The sequence below is a fragment of the Equus quagga genome, chromosome 7 (genome assembly GCF_021613505.1).
Source record: "Equus quagga isolate Etosha38 chromosome 7, UCLA_HA_Equagga_1.0, whole genome shotgun sequence".
NCBI classification, from domain to species: Eukaryota; Metazoa; Chordata; class Mammalia; order Perissodactyla; family Equidae; genus Equus; species Equus quagga.
The window spans coordinates 16,332,929-16,353,607 of NC_060273.1; the positions used below are offsets into that span (position 1 = coordinate 16,332,929).

The 20,679-nt window shown below is 37.1% G+C and overlaps 1 protein-coding gene across 1 annotated transcript in view; it reads right to left on the reverse strand.

The window, feature by feature from the left end:
• The window catches only part of LOC124241987 (phospholipid-transporting ATPase ABCA3-like), a 211,595-nt gene that overhangs the window by 99,175 nt on the left and 91,741 nt on the right, over positions 1 to 20,679 (reverse strand). The window contains exons 11-12 of the mRNA XM_046666407.1: positions 20,096 to 20,233; positions 3,396 to 3,525 (exon numbers count right to left, since the gene is read on the reverse strand). Of these exons, the coding sequence (XP_046522363.1) occupies positions 3,396 to 3,525; positions 20,096 to 20,233 (268 nt within the window). The remainder of the gene's footprint in view (positions 1 to 3,395; positions 3,526 to 20,095; positions 20,234 to 20,679) is intronic.

Below are 20,679 nucleotides of genomic sequence, written 5' to 3' on the forward strand. Positions count from 1 at the left end.
CAAAGTTGGAGAACTCACACTTTCCAATTTCAAAACTTACTACAAAATGACAGTAATGAAAACAGTGTGATGCTGGTACAAATATATATAAATGGAATGGAATTTAGAATCCAGAAATAAACCCATACAACTATGGCAAATTGATTTTTAACAAAGGTGCCAAGACCTCAATAGGGAAAGGATAATCTCTTCAATAAATGGTGCTTGGACAACTGGATATTCACATGCAAAAGAATGGAGTTAGACAAAATGAACTCAAAATGGATTACAGACCTAAATGGTAAGATTTAATACTATAAAACTCTTAGAAGAACATATAGTGGTAAATCTTTGTGACATAGGATTTTGCAATAGATTCTTAGATATGCTACCAAAACCATAAACAACAAAAGAAATAATAGGTAAATTGGGCTTTATAAAAATTAAAAAACTGTGCATCTAAGAGCACTTTCAAGGTAGTGAAAAGGCAGTCCACAGAACGCAAGAAAAAAAAATTGTAAATCAGATGTGATAAGAGGTTAGAATCCAGAATACATAACTACATTTTGTAACTCAACAACAAAAAGACAAACATCCCAATTAAAAAATGGACAAAGGACTTGAACAGACATTTCTCCTAATAAGATCTATAAGTGGCCAATGAGCACATGCAAAGACTCTCAACTCATTGGTTACTAAGAATATTCAAATCAAAGCCACAAGGAGAAACCACTTTTAACTCTTATAGGATGGCTAGAATTAAAAATAAAGGATAATAAGAAATGTTGGTAAGGATGTGGAGAAATTGGAATCCTCACACATGGCTGATAGGAATATAAAACAAGGCATTCACCATGGAAAACAGTTTGGCAGTTCTTAAAACATTAAACTGAGAATCACCATATGATCCAGCCATTACTCTCTTAGGTATATATCCAAAAGAATTTAAAACAGGTGTTCAAGGGGCTGGCCCCGTGGCCGAGCAGTTAAGTTCGAGCGCTCCGCTGCAGGCGGCCCAGTGTTTCGTTGGTTCGAGTCCTGGGCGCGGACATGGCGCTGCTCATCGGACCACGCTGGGGCAGCGTCCCACATGCCACAACTAGATGGACACACAACGAAGAATATACAACTATGTACTGGGGGGCTTTGGGGAGAAAAAGGAAAAAATAAAATCTTAAAAAAAAAAAAACAGGTGTTCAAACACAAACTTGTACATGTAATGATCACAGCAGCACAACAGCCAAAAGGTAAAGCAACCAAAATGTCCATTGACTGATGAATAAACAGAATGCAGTACATGCATACAGCAGAATATTAATCAGCCATGAAAAGGAATTAAATACTGATACGTGCTACATCACTGATGAAACTAGAAAACTTTATGCTAAGTGAAAGAAGACAGACACAAAAGGCCAAATATTGTATGATTCCATTTATATGAAATATCCAGATTAGTCAAATCCATACAGAGTGAAATCAGATTAGTACTTGCCAGGACTGGGAGGATGGGAAATTGAGGGGGTGATGGCTAAGAGGTGTAGGGTTTCTTTTCGGGGGGAACAAAACTATTATGGAACTAGATAGAAGTAATAGTTGCACAATTGTAAATGTAGCAAATGCAACTTACCTGGATACTGTAAAATGGTGAATTTTATGTCATAGGAATTTTACCTCAATAAAAAAGTTACCATTTAAAAAATTAACAAGACATGACCCTTGTCTCAAACAACTTAAATCTAATGGAGGATACAGGTGACTCAACAACTGTAATACACAATAGAATTAATTATTCCACAAGTATTTACTGAGCACTTACTATGTGAGGAACTCTTCTAATCATTTAGGACATAACAGTTACCAAAAAGAGGTAAGAGTCATTAATTCTGGTTGAGGGGATCAGGAAGTTGCTTTTGAGCTAGATCTTCATAGATGAATAGGCTATTTCAAAAAGTGGAGTGGTTGTTCAGGCATTCCCAGGGAAGGAAAGGGCATGAGCACATTCACATAAGGAAGTGCATGATGCATGTTCTGAGATAATAAGTGTATTGGTTTCCAATGGCTGCTGTAACAAATTACTACAAACTCAGGGGCTTAAAACAACAGAAATTTATTCTATCACAGTTCCAGAGACCAGAAGTCTGAAATCAGTGTCACTGAGCTGAAATCAAGGTGTCAGCAGGGCCACTCTCTCAATAGAGGCTCTTAGGGGAAAACCCATTCCTTGCCTCTTCCAGGTTCTGGTGGCTGCTGATAGTCCTTACCTTGTGGCAGCATCACTCCAGTTATATGTGTCCATCGCCACATTGCTTTCTCTCTTCTGTGCCTCCTCTCCTCTTCTGCTTGTCTATAATCTCCTTCTGCCTTTCACTTATAAGGACACCAGTGACTGAATTTAAGGCCCACCCAGATAGTCCAGGAGCATCTCATAATTTTTTATTTAATCAGTTAAAAGTCTGCAAAGTCTTTGCCATATAGGGTAACACTCACAGGTTCCAAGGATTAGAACATGGATATATCTTTGGAGTAAATTTCCTATTTACTCATCAGTATCCTCGCCTCACCCACCTGTAAGATCCTTGAAGGAAAGGACTTTGTTTTCACCACTGCATTCTCAGTTTCCATCCAAATACATGGCATATTAATATACACTGAAGTTATGAATGAATAAAGTTACTGTTTTATCTGAAATGTATTGGTTGCTCTAAACTACAAGTGGGTCACTTGAGTAATGAGATAATTTTCTGGGATGTTAGTGAAGTTCTCTATCTTAATAGAGATTGAAGTGAATTACACAAATGTATGCATATGTCAAAATTCAGAAAAAGTTTTAGTTAATGATGTGCATACTAAATTATTTAGTAGGAAGCATATTAATGTCTAACACTAATTTTGAGGTGCCTAAAAAATGGGATTGATAGATATGTGAAAAGTATAATAAAATGTTAAAATGGTAAAACCTAGACAGTGGGTATAAGGGTGGTCACTAAAAATCTTTCAACCTGCATATATGTTTGAAAATTTTTTAACGAATATAAAAATAAACTCATAAGAATATATATGACACATTTTAAAACGAAAACAATGTACATCGAACAAATTAGAATGGTTTCTTAGGAAAGGACAGAGGAATAGTAGGAAAAGTAAGATAAAAAGAAATAAAGAAATGAAACTTTAAAAAAGAGAGACTTTACAATAAGGACGGTGCACTATGAAGTGAGAAGTTTGATGCACCTGAGATACAAAAATAAATACTGATTTTTAAACAATAATAAGTGATTTGCACTTGAAGAAGAGTGGATTAATCAACAACTGCATGCATCACTTAAGTGACAATGATGTCAATGTCAAGAGCGTACACAAAAGCTTCAGATCTTGTTCCACACTACCTGTGCTCAGGGCGAACCCTGAATACATACCTGTGAGGATAGATAAGGTGGTAGTCTTTCCTGCCCCATTATGCCCTAGAAGAACAGTGATTTGCCCCTCATATATATTCAAAGACAAGTCTTGTACTGCCCTTACGACAGTATTCTGTAATGTGAATTTCTGTGAAAAGAAAAAAACAATCACTAACTTCATATCTATTGCAATTACTTATAGAGGACAGGCATTGATATAAATTATCCAGAGGGGAAGAAAAAACAGACGAGTAATCTCAAAAAGGAGCAAAAATCAAAGTACAAAGAGAGAGAATTGTAAAAAAGAAACAATATTTGAAAGCAGCATATGAATAGACCTTCAAAGTAGGTCTACAAAACTCCTTCTGAACAATCTTACCCAGTCCCACTTTGGTCCAATTACTGTTTGAAACTGACAGTGTCACAATCCGCTCTAGTCAATGTCTTTCTCATAAGTTCCAGAACTTTATAGTGGAAACCCATTATACTTGGTTGTCCTATATGCACTTCAAACTCTACTCATTACCACATCTGAAAATGTACTCCTCCTGCTACATTCCTTATCTGAGTAAGATGCACCATTATCCACCTAGATGTACAAGCCAGAAACCTGGGGACTGACTTAACTTAGACATCTCCCTCTGCCACATCTACTAAAACTCATCAGTCACCAATCACTGCTGATCAATTCATTTATTCAACAAATGTTTACTGAGTGCCTACTATGTGGCGTACAGTGTGTAAGGTACCTTGAATACATTTGTGAACAAGACTGACACAGCTCCTGCTCTCATGAGAGAAAAATTCTAGAAGAAACACACAAAAAGCAAAAACTGATAAATGATTACCTATTGTAATAACCATTAGTAGATGGGGCTACTTTATGAAAGATGGTCAAGAAAGATTCTTTGAGGCCATATTTTTTTTAAGCTACAAACTGAAATTGAGCATGTTCAAGGAACTAATAAAAATATAGTCTCCTCCAATAGGGAGGAAGTTATCACTCTCATTCTCACTATGACAAAAAAGCTGAACAAACTGGAAAGCAACAGTTCTTAGATCCATTAGAGAGCTGAGGTCACTGGGCAAACAAATGCATCAAAAACTGGAGATGCAGGCAAATACAGAGAATTACAGCTTCTGGGAGCCGAAGTCCCTGGAGCCAGAAATTCACAAGATCATTTAAATGGTAATTGACAAATTTCTAGAGGCTGAGTGTGTGCTAGCTTGAGAGTTAAAAACTCCTGGGGGCAAAGTTTTCGAAAGCCTGCATCTTTTCATGAGTTAACCTCGAGGAGCCCCAGCAGGTTCTCATGGTGAAGATTAGAGAAAAATACCTTGTGCTTCCATAAAGGGAGGGTGGAGGGAGTAACCATTCTGAAATACCTCAGGATAAAATAAACAATTTTTCAATATGCCCAAGTGTTCTGTTCAGAGTTACAAAGGCCAGTCCTCAAGGGAAACTCCTTTATCAGAGCCTAACAGACATGAGGGAAGGGAAATACCCAACTCCATCTCGTTAGCATTTCTGTCGCAACTAAGCAGGTGATGGAGAGCTGAGAAGCACTTGTGAGGGTCACAGCCCAGGGGCACAGGCCTAATAAAAGACTGAGACCTAGGTATAGGATTATAGAATACTTTTTCTCCCCCTATAGCTTTCCACCACATAAACAGGGCTCATATATAATAATCGGATTACAGCAGAAAGAATCACAGGCTCAGACTGTATTTAAGAATAAGTCTCTAGGAAAACCCAAAACTAACAGGGGACAAGAAAAAACAAGGACACTAGAGGAAAGTAAGGCCTCTGACGGCTACAGCAAACTGTAAACACAGCCTAATTCCTAGACAGGCAAAAATAAAACCTCATACTTAAGCAGTAATTTCATCTGTTCCTAGTAACCAATACATGATGTCTGGTTATTAGCAAAAAATTACAAAGCATGCAAAAAGGCAAGGAAAAAAAAACCAGTCTGAATGAACAAAGCAAAGAACAGAACCAGATGCAGATATGGCAGAGATTTTGAAATATCAGACTGGTAGTATAAAATAACTATGATTAATGTGCTAAGGTCTCTAAGAGACATGAAGAACAAATGTGTAATGTAAACAGAGATAGAAACTCTAACAAAGAACCAAAAGGAAATGTTAGAAAGCAAAAACATTGTGACAGGAATGAAGGATGACTTTGATGAGTTCATCAGTGGATTAGACACGGCTGAAGAAAGAATCAGTGAGCTTGACAGTATACCAATAGAAATATCTGAAACTGAAATAAAAAGAAAAAAGAATTAAAACAACCAGAACAGACTATCCAAGAACTTTGGGACAATTATAAAAGGCATAGCACACAGGTTATGGGCATACCAGAAGGAGAAGAAAGAGAGAAAGGCACAGAAGAAATATTTGAAGCAATAAGGACTGAAAATTTTCAAAACTAATAACAGACACCAAACTATAGATCTAGCAAGCTCACAGGACACTAAGCAGGATAAACACAAAAAAACTAGACCTAGGCATATCACATTTAAACTGGTGAAAAACAAATAACGAAAGTCTTGAAAAATAAAAAAATCTCAATAAAAGCTGGGGGGCAGGGGAGAACATTACCTATAGAGGAATAAGAATAAAATTACACTAGACTTCTCTTCAGAAGCCATAGACAGGCAGATTCTTTGTAAATAGGATTCTTTGTTCTATTTCTATGAAGAATGTCATTGGATTCTGATTGGGATTGCATTGAATCTGTAGACTGCTTTGGGTAGTATGGACGTTTTAACTACATTTATTCTGCCAATCCATGTGCATGGAATCTCCTTCCATCTCTTTACGTCATCATCTATTTCTTTCAATAATGTTTTATAGTTTTCATTGTATAAGTCCTTCACCTCCTTGGTTAAATTTATTCCTAGATACTTTATTCTTTTTGTTGTGATTGTAAATAGAATTCTATTCTTGAATTCTCTTTCTGTAAGTTAGTTATTAGAATATAGAAATGCAACTGATTTTTGTAAGTTGATTTTGTACTCTGCAACTTTACTGTAGTTGTTAATTACTTCTAATAGTTTTCCGATGGATTCCTTAGGGTTTTCTATAAATAAGATCATGTCATCTGCAAACAGAGAGAGTTTCACTTCTCTCCCTATTTGGATTCCTTTTATTCCTTTCTCTTGCCTAATTGCTCTGGCCAAAACCTCCAGTACTATGTTAAATAAGAGTGGTGATAGAGGGCATCCTTGTCTTGTTCCTGTTCTCAGAGGGATGGCGTTCAGTTTTTCCCCATTGAGTATGATGTTGGCTGTGGGTTTGTCATATACGACCTTCATTATGTTGAGGTAATTTCCTTCTATCCCAATTCTGTTAAGAGTTTTTATCATAAATGGCTGTCGCATCTTGTCAAATGCCTTCTCTGCATCTATTGAAATGATCATGTGGTTTTTATTCCTCATTTTGTTAATATGGTGTGTCATATTGGTTGATTTGTGGATGTTGAACCATCCCTGTATCCCTGGTATAAATCCCACTTGATCATGATGTATGATCTTTTTGATGGATGGCTGTATTCGGATTGCCAATATTTTGTTGAGGATTTTTGCATCTATATTGATCAGTGATATTGGCCTGTAATTCTCCCTTTTTGTGCTGTTCTTGTCAGCATTTGGTATAAGAGTTACGTTGGCCTTGTAGAATGTGTTAGGAAGCATTCCATCTTCCATAATTTTTTGGAATAGCTTGAGAACAATAGGTATTAAATCCTCTCTGAAAGTTTGGTAGAATTCTCCAGGGAAGCCATGTGGTCCTGGGCTTTTATTTTTCGGGATGCTTTTGATTACTGTTTCAATCTCTTACTTGTGATTGGTCTATTCAGATTATCTATTTCTTCTTGATTCAGCTTTGGGAGGTTGTAAGAGTCTAAGAATTTATCCGTTTCCTCTAGATTGTCCATTTTGCTGGCAGATAGCTTTTTGTAGCATTCTGTTATAATCCTTTGTATTTCTCTGGTATGTTTTTATTTCTTCTCTTTCATTTGTAATTTTACTTATCTGAGCTTTCTCTCTTTTTTCCTTTGTAAGTCTGCTGGGGGTTTGTAGATTTTATTTATCTTCTCAAAGAACCAGCTCCTTGTTTCATTGATCCTTTCTACTGCTTTTTTTTGTTTCAATAGCATTTATTTCTGCTCTGATTTTTATTATTTCTCTCCTTCTGCTGACTTTGGGATTTGTTTGTTCTTTTTCTAATTCAGTTAGGTGTAGTTTGAGATTGCTTATTTGGGATTTTTCTTGTTTGTTAAGGTGAGCCTGTATTGCAATGAATTTCCCTCTTAATATGGCTTTTGTTGTATCCCCTATGAGTTGATATGGTATGTTTCCATTTTCATTTTTCTCCAGATATTTTTTGATTTCTCCTTTAATTTCTTCAATGACCCACTGGTTGTTCAATAGCATTTTGTTTGGTCTCCACATCTTTGTCCCTTTCTCAGCTTTTTTCTTGTAATTAATTTCTAGCTTCATAGCATTGTGATCAGAAAAAATTCTTGTTATTCTTTCAATCTTCTTAAATTTATTGAGGTTTGCTTTGTTGCCCAACATATGGTCTATCCTTGAGAAAGTTCTGTGCACACTTGAGAAGAATGTTCTCAATATTCTGTATTTATTTCTGCCCTGATTTTTTTATTTCTCTCCTTCTGCTGACTTTGGGCTTTGTTCTTCTTTTTCTGTTTATTCTCCTGTTTTTGGATGGAGTGTTCTACATATGTCTATTAAATCCAACAGGTCTAGCTTTTCATTTAATTTCACTGTTTCCTTATTGATTTTCTGTCTGGATGATCTAGCCATTGTTGTGAGTGGAATGTTGAAGTCCCCTGCTATTACTGTGTTATTATTAATATCTTATTTTAGGTTTGTTAATAGTTGCTTTATGTACTCTGGTGCTCCTGTGTTGGGTGCATAGATATTAATAAGTGTTGTCTTCTTGGTGGAAGGTCTCTTTAATCATTATTTACTGCCCCTCTTTGTCTCTCTTTACCCGTCTTATCTTGAAGTCTACTTTGTCTGATATAAGTATTGTAACAACTGCTTTCTTCTGTTTGCCATTAGTTTGGAGTACATCTTCTATCTCTTCACTCTGAGCCTGTGTTTTTCACTGGAGTTGAGATGTGTTTCCTGGAGGCAGCATATTGTTGGGTCTTCTTTAATCCACCATGCCACTCTGTGTCTTTTTATTGGAGAATTCAATCTATTTACGTTAAGGGTGATTATCGATATATGAGGGCTTAATGCTGCCATTCCATCATTCATTTTCCAGTTCTCCTGCATTTCCTTTGCTTCTTGTCCTGTGTATTTTGGTCTACCAATTGAGTTGTGGTGTTTCTTTGTTTTCTCCTTATTTATTATTTGTGTCTCTGTTCTGCTTTTTGTTTAGTGGTAACCATAAGGTTTGTATTCAAAATCTCATAGGTAAGATAGTCCAATTTCTGATGGCCTGTTATTTCCTTAGACTAAACTGATTCCTCTTTCCTCTTCCCCTTCTAAGCTGTTTTTCTCACATATCACTCCATCTTGTATTGGCAGTTTGTGATTAAAATAACAAGATTATCTTTGTTTTTGTTTTCCTTCCCTTTATCCTTAATGCTACTCTTGAGTATTTGCTAACCTGTTCTGATGTATAGCTACAATTTTCTGATTTTTTTATCCATTTATCTCATTACTCTGTGCTTTATAATCCCTTCCTCCCTGTTTTTTCAGTTATGAGGGCCTTTTAGAGGATTTCTTGGTGGGGGGGCATCTTGTGGCTACAAACTTCCTTACTTTTTGTTTATCTGGAAAAGTTTTTCTCCATCATATCTGAAGGATATTTTTGCTGGATGGAGTATTCTTGGCTCAAATTTCTGTCCTTCAAAGATTTGAATATGTCATTCCAGTCTCTCCTAGCCTGTAAGGTTTCTGCAGAGAAATGCACTGAAAGCCTCATAGGGGCTCCTTTGTAGATTATTTTTTTCTGCCTTGCTGTCCTTAGTATTTTTACCTTTTTTTTTTTTTTTGAGGAAGATTAGCCCTGAGCTAACATCTGCTGCCAATCCTCCTCTTTTTGCTGAGGAAGACTGGCCCTGAGCTAACATCCATGCCCATCTTCCTCGACTTTATATGTGGGACACGTGCCACAGCATGGCTTGCTGAGCAGTGCCATGTCTGCACCTGGGATCCAAACTGGTGAACCCTGGGCCACCGAAGCAGAATGTGCGGACTTAACCCCTGCACCACTGGGCCGGCCCGAGTATCTTTTCTTTGTCATTCACTTTTTCCAGTTTCACTACTATATGCCTTGCAGTAGGTCTTTTTACACTGACGTATTTAGGAGATCTGATAGCTTCTTCCACATGGATATCCATCTTCTTCCATAGGTTTGGGAAGTTCTCTATTATTTCTTTGAACAAGCTGTCTCCTTCCTTCTCCTTCTCTTCTCCTTCTTGAGTACCTATAATTCTTATGTTGCATTTCCTAATTGAGTCGGATATTTCTCAAAGACTTTCTTCATTTCTTTTTAGCCTTAGTTCTCTCTTCTCCTCTATCTGGAGCATTTCAACATGTCTATCCTTGATTATGCTGATTTGTTCCTCTAACATGTCCACTCAGGTGTTCATGGAATCTATATTTTACCTCTTCCACTGTGTCTTTCACCTCCAATATTTCTGATTGATTCTTCTTTATAGTTTCAATCTCTTTTGTGAATTAGCTCCTGAATTCATTGAATTGTTTCTCTACATTCTCTTTTAACTCATTGAGTTTTTTGATGATAGCTATTTTGAGTTCTCTGTCATTTAGATTACATATTTCTGTGTCCTCAGGTCTGATTTCTGGGTCCTTGTCATTTTCTCTCTGGTCCGGAGATGTAATATAATTTTTGATACTGCTATAGGGCATGGCTCTGTTTTTGCACATTGTGGTATAATTTGGTCACAGTTACTGCCTATCGCCACTGGGTGAGGGTCAAGAGCTGTATATTCTGAGCCCCATGGATTTTGCCAAGATCCCAGGCACTGGGGCTGGTGCTGGGTGAGTTGCAGGGGAGAAGTGCTTTCTTCTGCATGCTCTTGGGGTTTTCTCTGTCTCCCCTCACTATCTGCTCTCCTGGGGTGTTGGCTTGATGAGGTCACCCACACATTAGCTTTCACTTTGGTAAGGGCTTGCCCCTAGGCTGTGAGGGCCCTTGGGGATCCATGATGTTCCCACAAATGAAGATCCCCTCCCTCGTTCCCTCCCTCTCGGAGGCCGCCCACAGTCCTGGATCCCAGTCTTTTGGGGAGGGAACGATGTTTTCTCTTACCCTGTTCCACCTCCCCTGAGGGGGGCTCCAGACTCTCCTCCTTCTGTCATATGGCTCTGTGGGTCTCTCAGATGTCTTTTGCGTTGTGTTTGGATGTCCTCTGTTGGAGTATGAATGCTTTTTTCATTGTATGGTGGATGAGAGAGATTACTGGGAAGGCTCACCCTGCCATGATGCTCTTATTCTTAATTTTTAAAGAAATCTCCATACTGTTTTCCATAGTGGCTGCACCCATTTGCATTCCCACCAGCAGTGTATGAGAGTACCTTTTTCTCCACATCCTCTCCAACATTTGCTACTTTTAGTCATGTTAATTATAGCCATTCTGACAGGTGTAAGGTGATATCTCACTGTAGATTTGACTTGCATTTCTCTAATACTTAGTGATGGTGAACATCTTTTCATGTGCTTATTGGCTATCTGTATATCTTCTCTGGAGAAATGTCTGTTCACATCTGCTGCCCATTTTTTTGACTTGGTTGTTTGTTTTTCTGTTGTTGCATTGTATGAGTTCTTTATATATTTTGGAAATTAACCCCTTGTCAGATATATGATTTGCAAATATTTTCTCTCAGTTGCTGGGTTGTGTGTTTTTGTTTTGTTTTTGGTTTCCTTCACCTTGTAAAATCTTTTCAGTCTGATGTAGTCCCATTTGTTTATTTTTTATTTTTTTACCTTTGCATGAATAGACATGGAATTTGACAAGATGCTGCTAAGACTGATGTCCAAGAATGTACTGCCTATATTTTCTTCTAGGAGTTTTATGGTTTCAGGTCTCACATTCAAGTCTTTAATCCATTTTGAGTTGATTTTTGTGCATGATATAAAATAGTAGTCTAGTTTCACTATTTTGCATATAGCTGTCCAGTTTTCCCAACAACATTTATTTTTATTTTTATTTTAAAGATTGGCACTTGAGCTAACAATGGTTGCCAATCTTCCCTTTTTTCCTTCTTCTTCTTCTCCTCCAAGCCCCCCAGTACATAGTTGTATATTCTAGTCATGAGTCCCTCTGGTTATGCTATGTGGGATGCTGCCTCAGCACGGCCTGACGAGCAGTGCCATGTCTGCACCCAGGATCCAAACCAGTGAAACCCTGGGCTTCTGAAATGGAGCATGCAAACTTAACCACTCAGCCATGGGGCTGGCCCCCCAACACCATTTAGTGAAGACACTTTCTTTTCTCCATTGTATGTTCTTAGTTCCTTTTTCAAAGATTAGCTGTCCATAGATGTGTGGTTTTATTTCTGGGCTTTCAATTCTGTTCCATTGATCTGTGTGTCTGTTTTTGTGCCAATACCATGCTGTTTTGATTATTATAGCTTTGTAGTATATTTTGAACTCAGAGATTGTAATGCCTTCAGCTTTGTTCTTTTTTCTCAGGATTGCTTTGACTGTTAGGAGTCTTTTGTTTTTCCATATGAATTTTAGGATTCTTTGCTCTGTTTCCATGAAGAATGTCATTAGGATTCTGATTGAGATGGCACTGAATCTGTAGATTGCTTTAGGCAATATGGACATTTTAACTATGTTTATTGTTCCAATCCATGAGCATGGACTATCTTTCCATTTCTTTACATCTTTATCAATTTTGCTCAGTAGTTTCCTATAGTTTTCAGTGCATAAGTCCTTCACCTCCTTGGTTAAATTTATTCCTAGATATTTTATTCTTTTTGTTGCGACTGTAAATGGGATTGTATTCTTTTTTTTTTTTTTTTTTTTTTTGAGGACGATCAGCCCTGAGCTAGCATCAGCTGCTAATCCTCCTCTTTTTACTGAGAAAGACTGGCCCTGAGCTAACATGAGTGCCCATCTTCCTCTACTTTATATGTGGGACACCTGCAACAGCATGGCTTGATGAGCATGGCATGTCTGCACCCAGGATCCGAACTGGTAGACCCGGGGCCACTAAAGTGGAATGTGCAAACTTAACCGCTGTGCCACTGGGCCAGCCCCTGGGATTGTATTCTTGACTTCTCTTTCTGCTAGTTCATTATTAGTGTATAGAAATGTAACTGATTTTTGTAAGTTGATTTTGTACCCTGTACTTTGCTGTAGTTGTTGATCATTTCTAGTAGTTTTCTGGTGGATTCTTCAGACTTTTTAATACATAGAATCGTGTCATTTGCAAAGAATGAGAGTTTCACTTCTTCCTTCCAACTTGGATCCCTTTTATTTCTTTTTCTGGCCTAATCGTTCCAGCCAAAACCTCCAGTAGTACACTGAAAATGAGTGGCAAGCGTGGGCACCCTTATCTTGTCCTGTTCTCAGAGGGATGGCTTTCAGTTTTTCACCGTTAAGTATACTGTTGACTGTGGGTTTGTCACATATGGCTTTTATCATGTTGAGGTTCTTTCCCTCTATATCCATTTTATTGAGAGTTTTTATCATAAATGGATGTTAGATCTTGTCAAATGCTTTCTCTGTATCTATTGACATGGTCACATGATTCTTATTTCTCATTTTGTTAACGTGGTGTACTACATTGATTGATTTGCAGATGTTGAACCATCCCTGTGTCCTTGGTATAAATCCCACTTGATCATGGTGTATGATCCTTTTAATGTATTCCTGTATTCTATTTGCCAATATTTTGTTGAGGATTTTTGCATCTATGTTCATCAGCAATATTGGCCTGTAATTTTCCTTTGTGTTGCCCTTGTCTGGCTTAGGGATCAGGGCGATGTGGGCCTCATAGAATGAGTTAGGAAGCATTCCATATTCTTCAATTTTTTGGAATAGTTTGAGAAGGACAGGTATTAAATCTTCTTTGAATGTTTGGTAGAATTCTCCAGGGAAGCCATCTGGTGCTGGACTTTTGTTTTTTGGGAGGTTTTTGATTACTGTTTCAAACTCTTTACTTGTGATTGGTCTATTCAGATCCTCTATTTCTTGTTGATTCAGTTTCGGGAGCTTGTATGAGTCTAGGAATTTATTCATTTCTTCTAGGTTATCCAACTTGTTAGCCTATAGTTTTTCATAGTATTCTCTTATAATCCTTTGTATTTCTGTGGTGTCCATTGTAATTTCCCTTCTTTCATTTCTAATTTTATTTATTTGAGTCTTTCTTTTTTTCTTAGTGAGTCTAAGGGTTTGTCTATTTTGTTTGTCTTCTCAAAGAACCAGCTCTTAATTTCATTGATCCTTTCTAGTGTTTTTCTAGTCTCTATTTCACTTATTTCTGCTCTAATTTTTACTACTTGCCTCCTTCTGCTGATTTTGGGCTTTGTTTGTTCTTCTCTTTCTAATTCTTTTAGGTATAGTTTAAGATTACTTATTTGAGATTTTTCTTGTTTGCTGAGGTGGGCCTGTATTGCTATGAATTTCCCTCTATGACTTCTTTTGCTGCATCCCGTAAGAGTTGGTATGTTGTATTTTCATTTTCATTTGTCTCCAGGTGTTTTTTTATTTCTATTTTTATTTTTTCATTGATACAATGGTTGTTCAGTAGCATGGTGTTTAGTCTCTACATATTTTTCACTTTCCCAGCTTTTTTCTTGTAGCTGATTTCTTGTTTCAGTGTTGTGGTCAGAAAAGATGTTTGACATGATTTTAATCTTCTTAAATTTACTGAGGCTTGTCTTGTCTCCCAACATATGGTCTATCTTTGAGAATGTTCCATGTGCACTTGAAAAGAACGTTCCATGTGCACTTGAGAAGAACGTGTATTCGGCTGTTATGAGATGGAACGTTTATAAACATCTATTAAGTCCATCTGATCTAGTGTTCATTTAAATCCACTATTTCCTGTTGAATTTTGTCCGGATGATCTATCCATTGATGTCAGTGGGGTGTTGAGGCTCCCTACTATTATGGCGTTGCTGTTAATTTCTCCCTCTAGGTCTGTTCATAGTTGCTTTGTATACTTTGGTGCTCTGTGTTAGGTGCACATATATTCATTAGTGTTATGTCCTCCTGGTGGAGTATCCCTTTTATGATTATATACTGACCCTCTTTGTCTCCCATTGCCTTTTTTATCTTGAAGTCTGCTTTGTCTCATATAAGTATGGCAGCACATGCTTTCTTTTGTTTGACATTAGCTTGGAGTATCATCTTCCACCCCTTCACTCTGAGCCTATGTTTGTCTTTAGAGCTGAGAAGCGTTTCCTGGAGGCAGCATATTATTAGGTCTTGCTTTTAATCCATCCAGCTATTCCATGTATATTGATTGGGGAATTCACTCTATTTACATTTAGAGTGATCATTGATATATGAGGGCTTAATACTGCCACTTTATTTCTTGTTTTCCAGTTGCTCTGTTGATTGTTTCTCTTCCCTTCTATTTCTGACTGCCATTTTGGTTTGGTGGTTTTCTGTGATCGTTTTCTGAGTTTTCTCTTTAGTTATGAATTGTGGCTCTGCTCTGATTTTTTGTTTAATGGTTACTATGAGTTTGTATAAAAGATCTCATAGATAAGATAGTCTATTTTCTGATAGCCTCTTATCTCCATTAGCCTAAGCAAGTTCCCCCCACTTCCTCTTCCCCTTCTGAGTTATTGTTGTCACAAATTATTCTGTTTTATGTTGTGAGTTTGTGAATAAATTGAAATGTTTACAGTTATTTTTGATGCTTTCATTCCCTTTACCTTTTACAATTGTTTGCTAACCTGTTCTTACAGAGAGCTGCAAATTTCTGATTTTGTCTGACCCTTTATCTCCTTGCTCAAAGCTTTGTTGATGTTTGCCTTTTTGCTCCAGGCTTGAGGGCGTCTTTCACCATTTCTTGTAAGGGAGGTCTAGTGGTGATGAACTCCCTCTGCTTTTGTTTATCTGGGAAAGCTTTGATTTCTCAATTGTATCCGAAGGATCATTTCACTGGATAGAATATTCTTGGCTGAGAGATTCGTCTTTCAGTTTTTTGAATATATTATTCCATTCTCTCCTAGCCTATAAGGTTTCTGCTGAGAAGACCAGTAAAAGCCTGATAGGGTTCCTTTGTAGGTTATTTTCTTCTGCCTTGCTGCCCTTAATATTTTTTCTTTGTCATTGACTTTTGCCAGTTTTACTAATATATGCCATGGAGAAAGTTTTTTGCGCTGATGTAAATAGGAGCTCTACTGGCTTCATGTACTTGTGAGTTCAGTTTCTTCCTCAGGCTTGGGAAGTTCTCAGCTATTATTTCTTTGAACAGCTCTCAGCTCCTTCCTCTCTTCTGCATCTGGAATACCTACAATCCTTTTGTTGCATTTCCTAATTGAGTCAGATATTTCTCTAAGAATTTCTTCATTTTTTAAAATCATAGTTCTCTCTCCTCCTCCACCTGAAGCATTTATATATTTTTTATCCTCTAAATCACTAATTCTGTCCTCCATAACATCAGCTCTATTTTTAAGGATTCTAGATTATTTTTTTATTATTTTTTTTATTTATTTTTTTTAATCTTTAAGATTTTATTTTTTCCCTTTTTCTCCCCAAAGCCCCCCGGTACATAGTTGTATATTCTTTGTTGTGGGTCCTTCTAGTTGTGGCATGTGGGATGCTGCCTCAGCGTGGTCTGATGAGCAGTGCCATGTCCGCGCCCAGGATTCGAACCAACGAAACACTGGGCCGCCTACAGCGGAGCGCGCGAACTTAACCACTCGGCCACGGGGCCAGCCCCATCTAGATTATTTTTTATCTCATCAATTGTGTTCTTCATCTCCAGAATTTCTATTTGGTTTTCTAAAAGAGTTTCAATCTCTTTGGTGAAGTAACCCTTCTTCTCATTAATTTTATTCCTAAGCTCATTGAACTGTCTTTCTGAGTCTTCTTGTAACTCTTTGAGTTTCTTTATTCTATTTTGAATTCTCTGTCATTTAGATTGTAAATTTCTGTGACTTGAGGATTGGTTTCTGGAAACTTGTCATTTCTCTTCTGCTCTGAAGTGTTACTGTAGTTTTTCATGGTGTTTGATGAACTGATCCTTTGACAATGCATTTGCAGAAGTATCAGGTCACAGATTTAACCTACCACCTCTAGGGGTTGGGGGAGCAGACAGGAGAGGAATCAGCAGTCTTGAACAACACTATATACCAAATGGACCAAACAGATACATGCAGAAACTTTCACCCTACAGCAGAAGAATATACATTCTTCTCAAGTGCACATGAAACATTCTCCAGGACAGATCACATGCTAGGTTGTAATACAGGTCTTAAAAAATTTAAGAAGTTTGAAATCATTCAAATGCCTTTTCCCACCACAACAGAATGAAACTAGAAATCAATAACAGCAAGAAAATGGGAAAATTTACAAATACTTGGCAATTAGACTACACACTCTTGAACAACCACAAGGTCAAAGTGGAAATCAAAAGGGAATTAAAAAAAATACCTCAAGACAAATGAAAATGAAAACACAGCTTACCAAAACTTATGGTATACAGCAAAAGCAGCTCTAGAAGGAAAGTTCCTAGCAGTAAATGGCTACATTAAAAAAGAAGAACGATCTCAAATAAACAGCCTAACTTTACATTTCAAGGAGTCAGAGAAAGAACACTCTAAACCCAAAGTTAGCATAAGAGAGGAAGATCAGAGCAGAAATAAATCAATAGAGAATTGGAAATAACAGGAGAAAAATCAACAAGACTGAAATATGGAGGGTTTTTGGTAAAAAATAAATATAATTGGAAAATGCTCAGCTAGACTAAGAAAAAAGAGAATAATCAAATAAATAAAACCAGTAATGAAAGAGGAGACATTACAACAGATGCCTCAGAAATAAAAAAGATCATAATGGGGAGCTGACCTGGTAGCACAGTGGTTGAGTTTGTGTGCTCTGCTTTGGCAGGCTGGGGTTCACAGGTTCAGACTCCAGGTGCAGACCTACACATCACTCATCAAGCCATGCTGTGGCAGCATCCAAAATACAAAGTGGAGGAAGACTGGCATAGATGTTAGCTCAGGGCCAATCTTTCTCACCAAAAAAAAACACAAAAAGATCATAAGGGACTATTTTGAGCAATATGAGAACAAATTACATAATCTAGAAGAAATGGTTAAATTCCTGGAAACATACAAACTACCAAGACTGAATCAAGAATAGAAAGCCTGAACAATGAAAAATAAGGAGAATGAATCAGTAATCAAAAACTTCCCAAGAATGAAAATCCCAGATCCAGATGGCTTCACAGGTCAATTCTACAATTCATATGGGACCCTGAGCAGCCAAAGCAATCTTAAGAAAGAAGGACAGAGTTGGAGGCATAACACTTCCTGATTTCAAATTACACTACAAAGATATAGTAATCAAAACAATGTGGTATTGGCATAAAAATAGACATACAGACCAACAGAACAGAAAAGAGAGCTGAGAAATAAACCCATGTATATACGGTCAACTAGTTTTTAACAGGGATGCCAAGAACGCACAATGGAGGATGAACTGTCTCTTCAATAAATTACCAGTCTAGTGATAACTGGATATTCCCTTACAAAGAATGAAATTGGACTCTTATCTCACACCATACATAAAAATAAGCTTAAAATGGATTAAAGATTTCCACCAAAAAGTAACCCCTTTCCATGATTAAACAGAAAAGGGGCACAGATCATCATTTCCATATAATCTGGGATTCAGCAGGGTGAAAAAGAGGTTGCAAGTTGAGAAAGACTCGATCCATCACAGTTCATTCTCGTTCCTCAAGCATGGTCTTCTTAATTCTATAGTGGAGTATCTTATAGGTTTATATATCTTCAGTTCAGAAAGACTAAAGGAGATTCTTTCCTGTCCTTCAGAGATTGGGACATAGCTCTTCAGCTTACTGCTCATTACAACTCCAAATATGGCAGATATCAAGGGCAGAGGCAATTGTGTGCTCTCCCTCTAGTATAACTTTGTCTTCTGAGCTTCACAGATTCACAAATTTCATACTGCCTTTTAGAATCCTTGGTCTGATTTTCAAGCATCCCACATGTAGCTTTATAAATCAGTAAATATCCCATAGGGGAAACTGGCCACATGTTTGGATACCCTCAAGCTTCCAAAATTTCATGCCAGCCAGCTATGACAACCAAAAGACTCAAGTGTCTCTCTTTCTGCAGTAGAGTCTTGTATGGAGGCCTGATCCTCAGTCCATGGTTAGAATCATCAAATTGTTAAAATGAAGAAAATGTCCCCCATTTCTAAGTTCAGTTTAGAAGGGTCGCTTATCCTTGGGAATGGAAAATAATCCCATCTTCATTGCTTCTACAGCTGTCTGATAAATATAATTTATCTGGCTTCTCCTACCTTTTGCTGTTTGAGTGTTGGGCTTCCAAGACCTTCTCCAGCCTACTTGCAAGGAGAAGTATCCCTAACATTTACTTACATATTCTTGAAAACAGAGATTTTATATGCCAAGTACACAACTATATTCCCAATACTAATCAGTTTCTGGAACATAATAGATGCTAAGAAACTAGTCGTTAAACTTCTTGAATAGATAAATAAATGGTACATGGAAGGTCTTTGGTTCTGCTAAGCACACATGAATCTGGGTATGCAAGTATGGGGAAAAGATCTAGGAAGCAGTGAACTGCTCTATACATTAGAGGAAGCTCTCAAGGACAATCTTGGAGAAAACGCAAAAACAGAGAGATTAGAAGAGACATGGTTGGGTAAAGCTGGGGAAATGGCCACAGCTCATGTGTTCCTTGAAATAACCCCATCAAGTGCCAAACTATTAAAGGTTAAAATACTCAGATAATTGTTGATGTGAATGAATTTCTTGAAAAAAACAGTGAAAAGGTTGAGGTTTACATCTGGATTGATGTGATCAAAACAGAATCAGAATGTAATATGCTGCAGGCAGAGAAAACCACAAGAACATAAATAATGCTCCCCACTTCCCAACACACACACACACACAAATAATTAGCAGAAACTGTGAAGAGAGATTTGAGTTTCCACAAATCATAAGGTTAGAGGTTCAAGTTAAGCAGAAGTATCTCCTTGAGGGGCAAGAGAATGCCAGCAAACATGGGGGCTACCTGAATGATACATGCCTGCAGTTGATCCAGATAAACTGATATATCCAAGAACACCTCCTTGCCAAACACTTAGACAGGGAAGAATAAAGTCAAACAGCTTAATACATAACTGGTAGAACAAGAAAAACTACAACTTTGAACAGAAATTAGTATTCACATATCAAATCATCACAGTTCCAACTAGATGTTAGTATAATGAGAGTATTGTAGAAGACACTATTATCATCTATACAAAATTGGCTATCCTGAATAAAGGAGGGAGGAAACACATGGGCTTCCATTTTATTTTCATACATTTCATTTTTATCTTGTCAAATAATAAACATGCTGTTTACAACCTTTCATTAACATCTTATGAGGGAAGGGTTATTGCTAGTGACAAAAATTACTATGCATTGTAAATTAACTTTCAGTTGCATCAGGAAAAACAGAGCTGTAAAACAGTACCTTGTACAAATGCTGGATCTGGATACCAGGCACCAAATCAACAGGTTCTTCTTCGAAATAGCGATTTGGAGATATATCACTAATTTCACTCTCTTCTTTCTTCTTAATGCTTGCAGCTTTCCCAAGCCAGTAGGTTTTCTGAGAAAAAAACAAAAACCAATCATCATAAAGTCACTGAAAAATTAAATGCTCTTAAGACTTGAAAACGTTTTGGCTCATTTCACTTTGGTTTTGAGATGGGTTGCAGCAAATAACTTGAAATGAAATTTGGAAGCCAATTGTCTATAATTTTAATTACTACAGAATAAACACAAAACGTGCTATTTAAAATGTCACTGTCCAAGAAGAAAGACAAAATAAAATCACTCTAAAATATCTCAGTGAAAAGAACTCTGTCACTCTAAGAGGAGTCTTTATTTGGATATGTTGTCTACAGATCCCTGGGGATTCCTAAGACCCTTTCAATAAGTCTGTGAGTCAAAATCATTTTCATAAAAATACTTTTTCAAATACACAATTTTTATTTTTATTGTGTCCATATTTTCATTGGACACAATAAAATAAAAGCAATGTTGGATAAAACT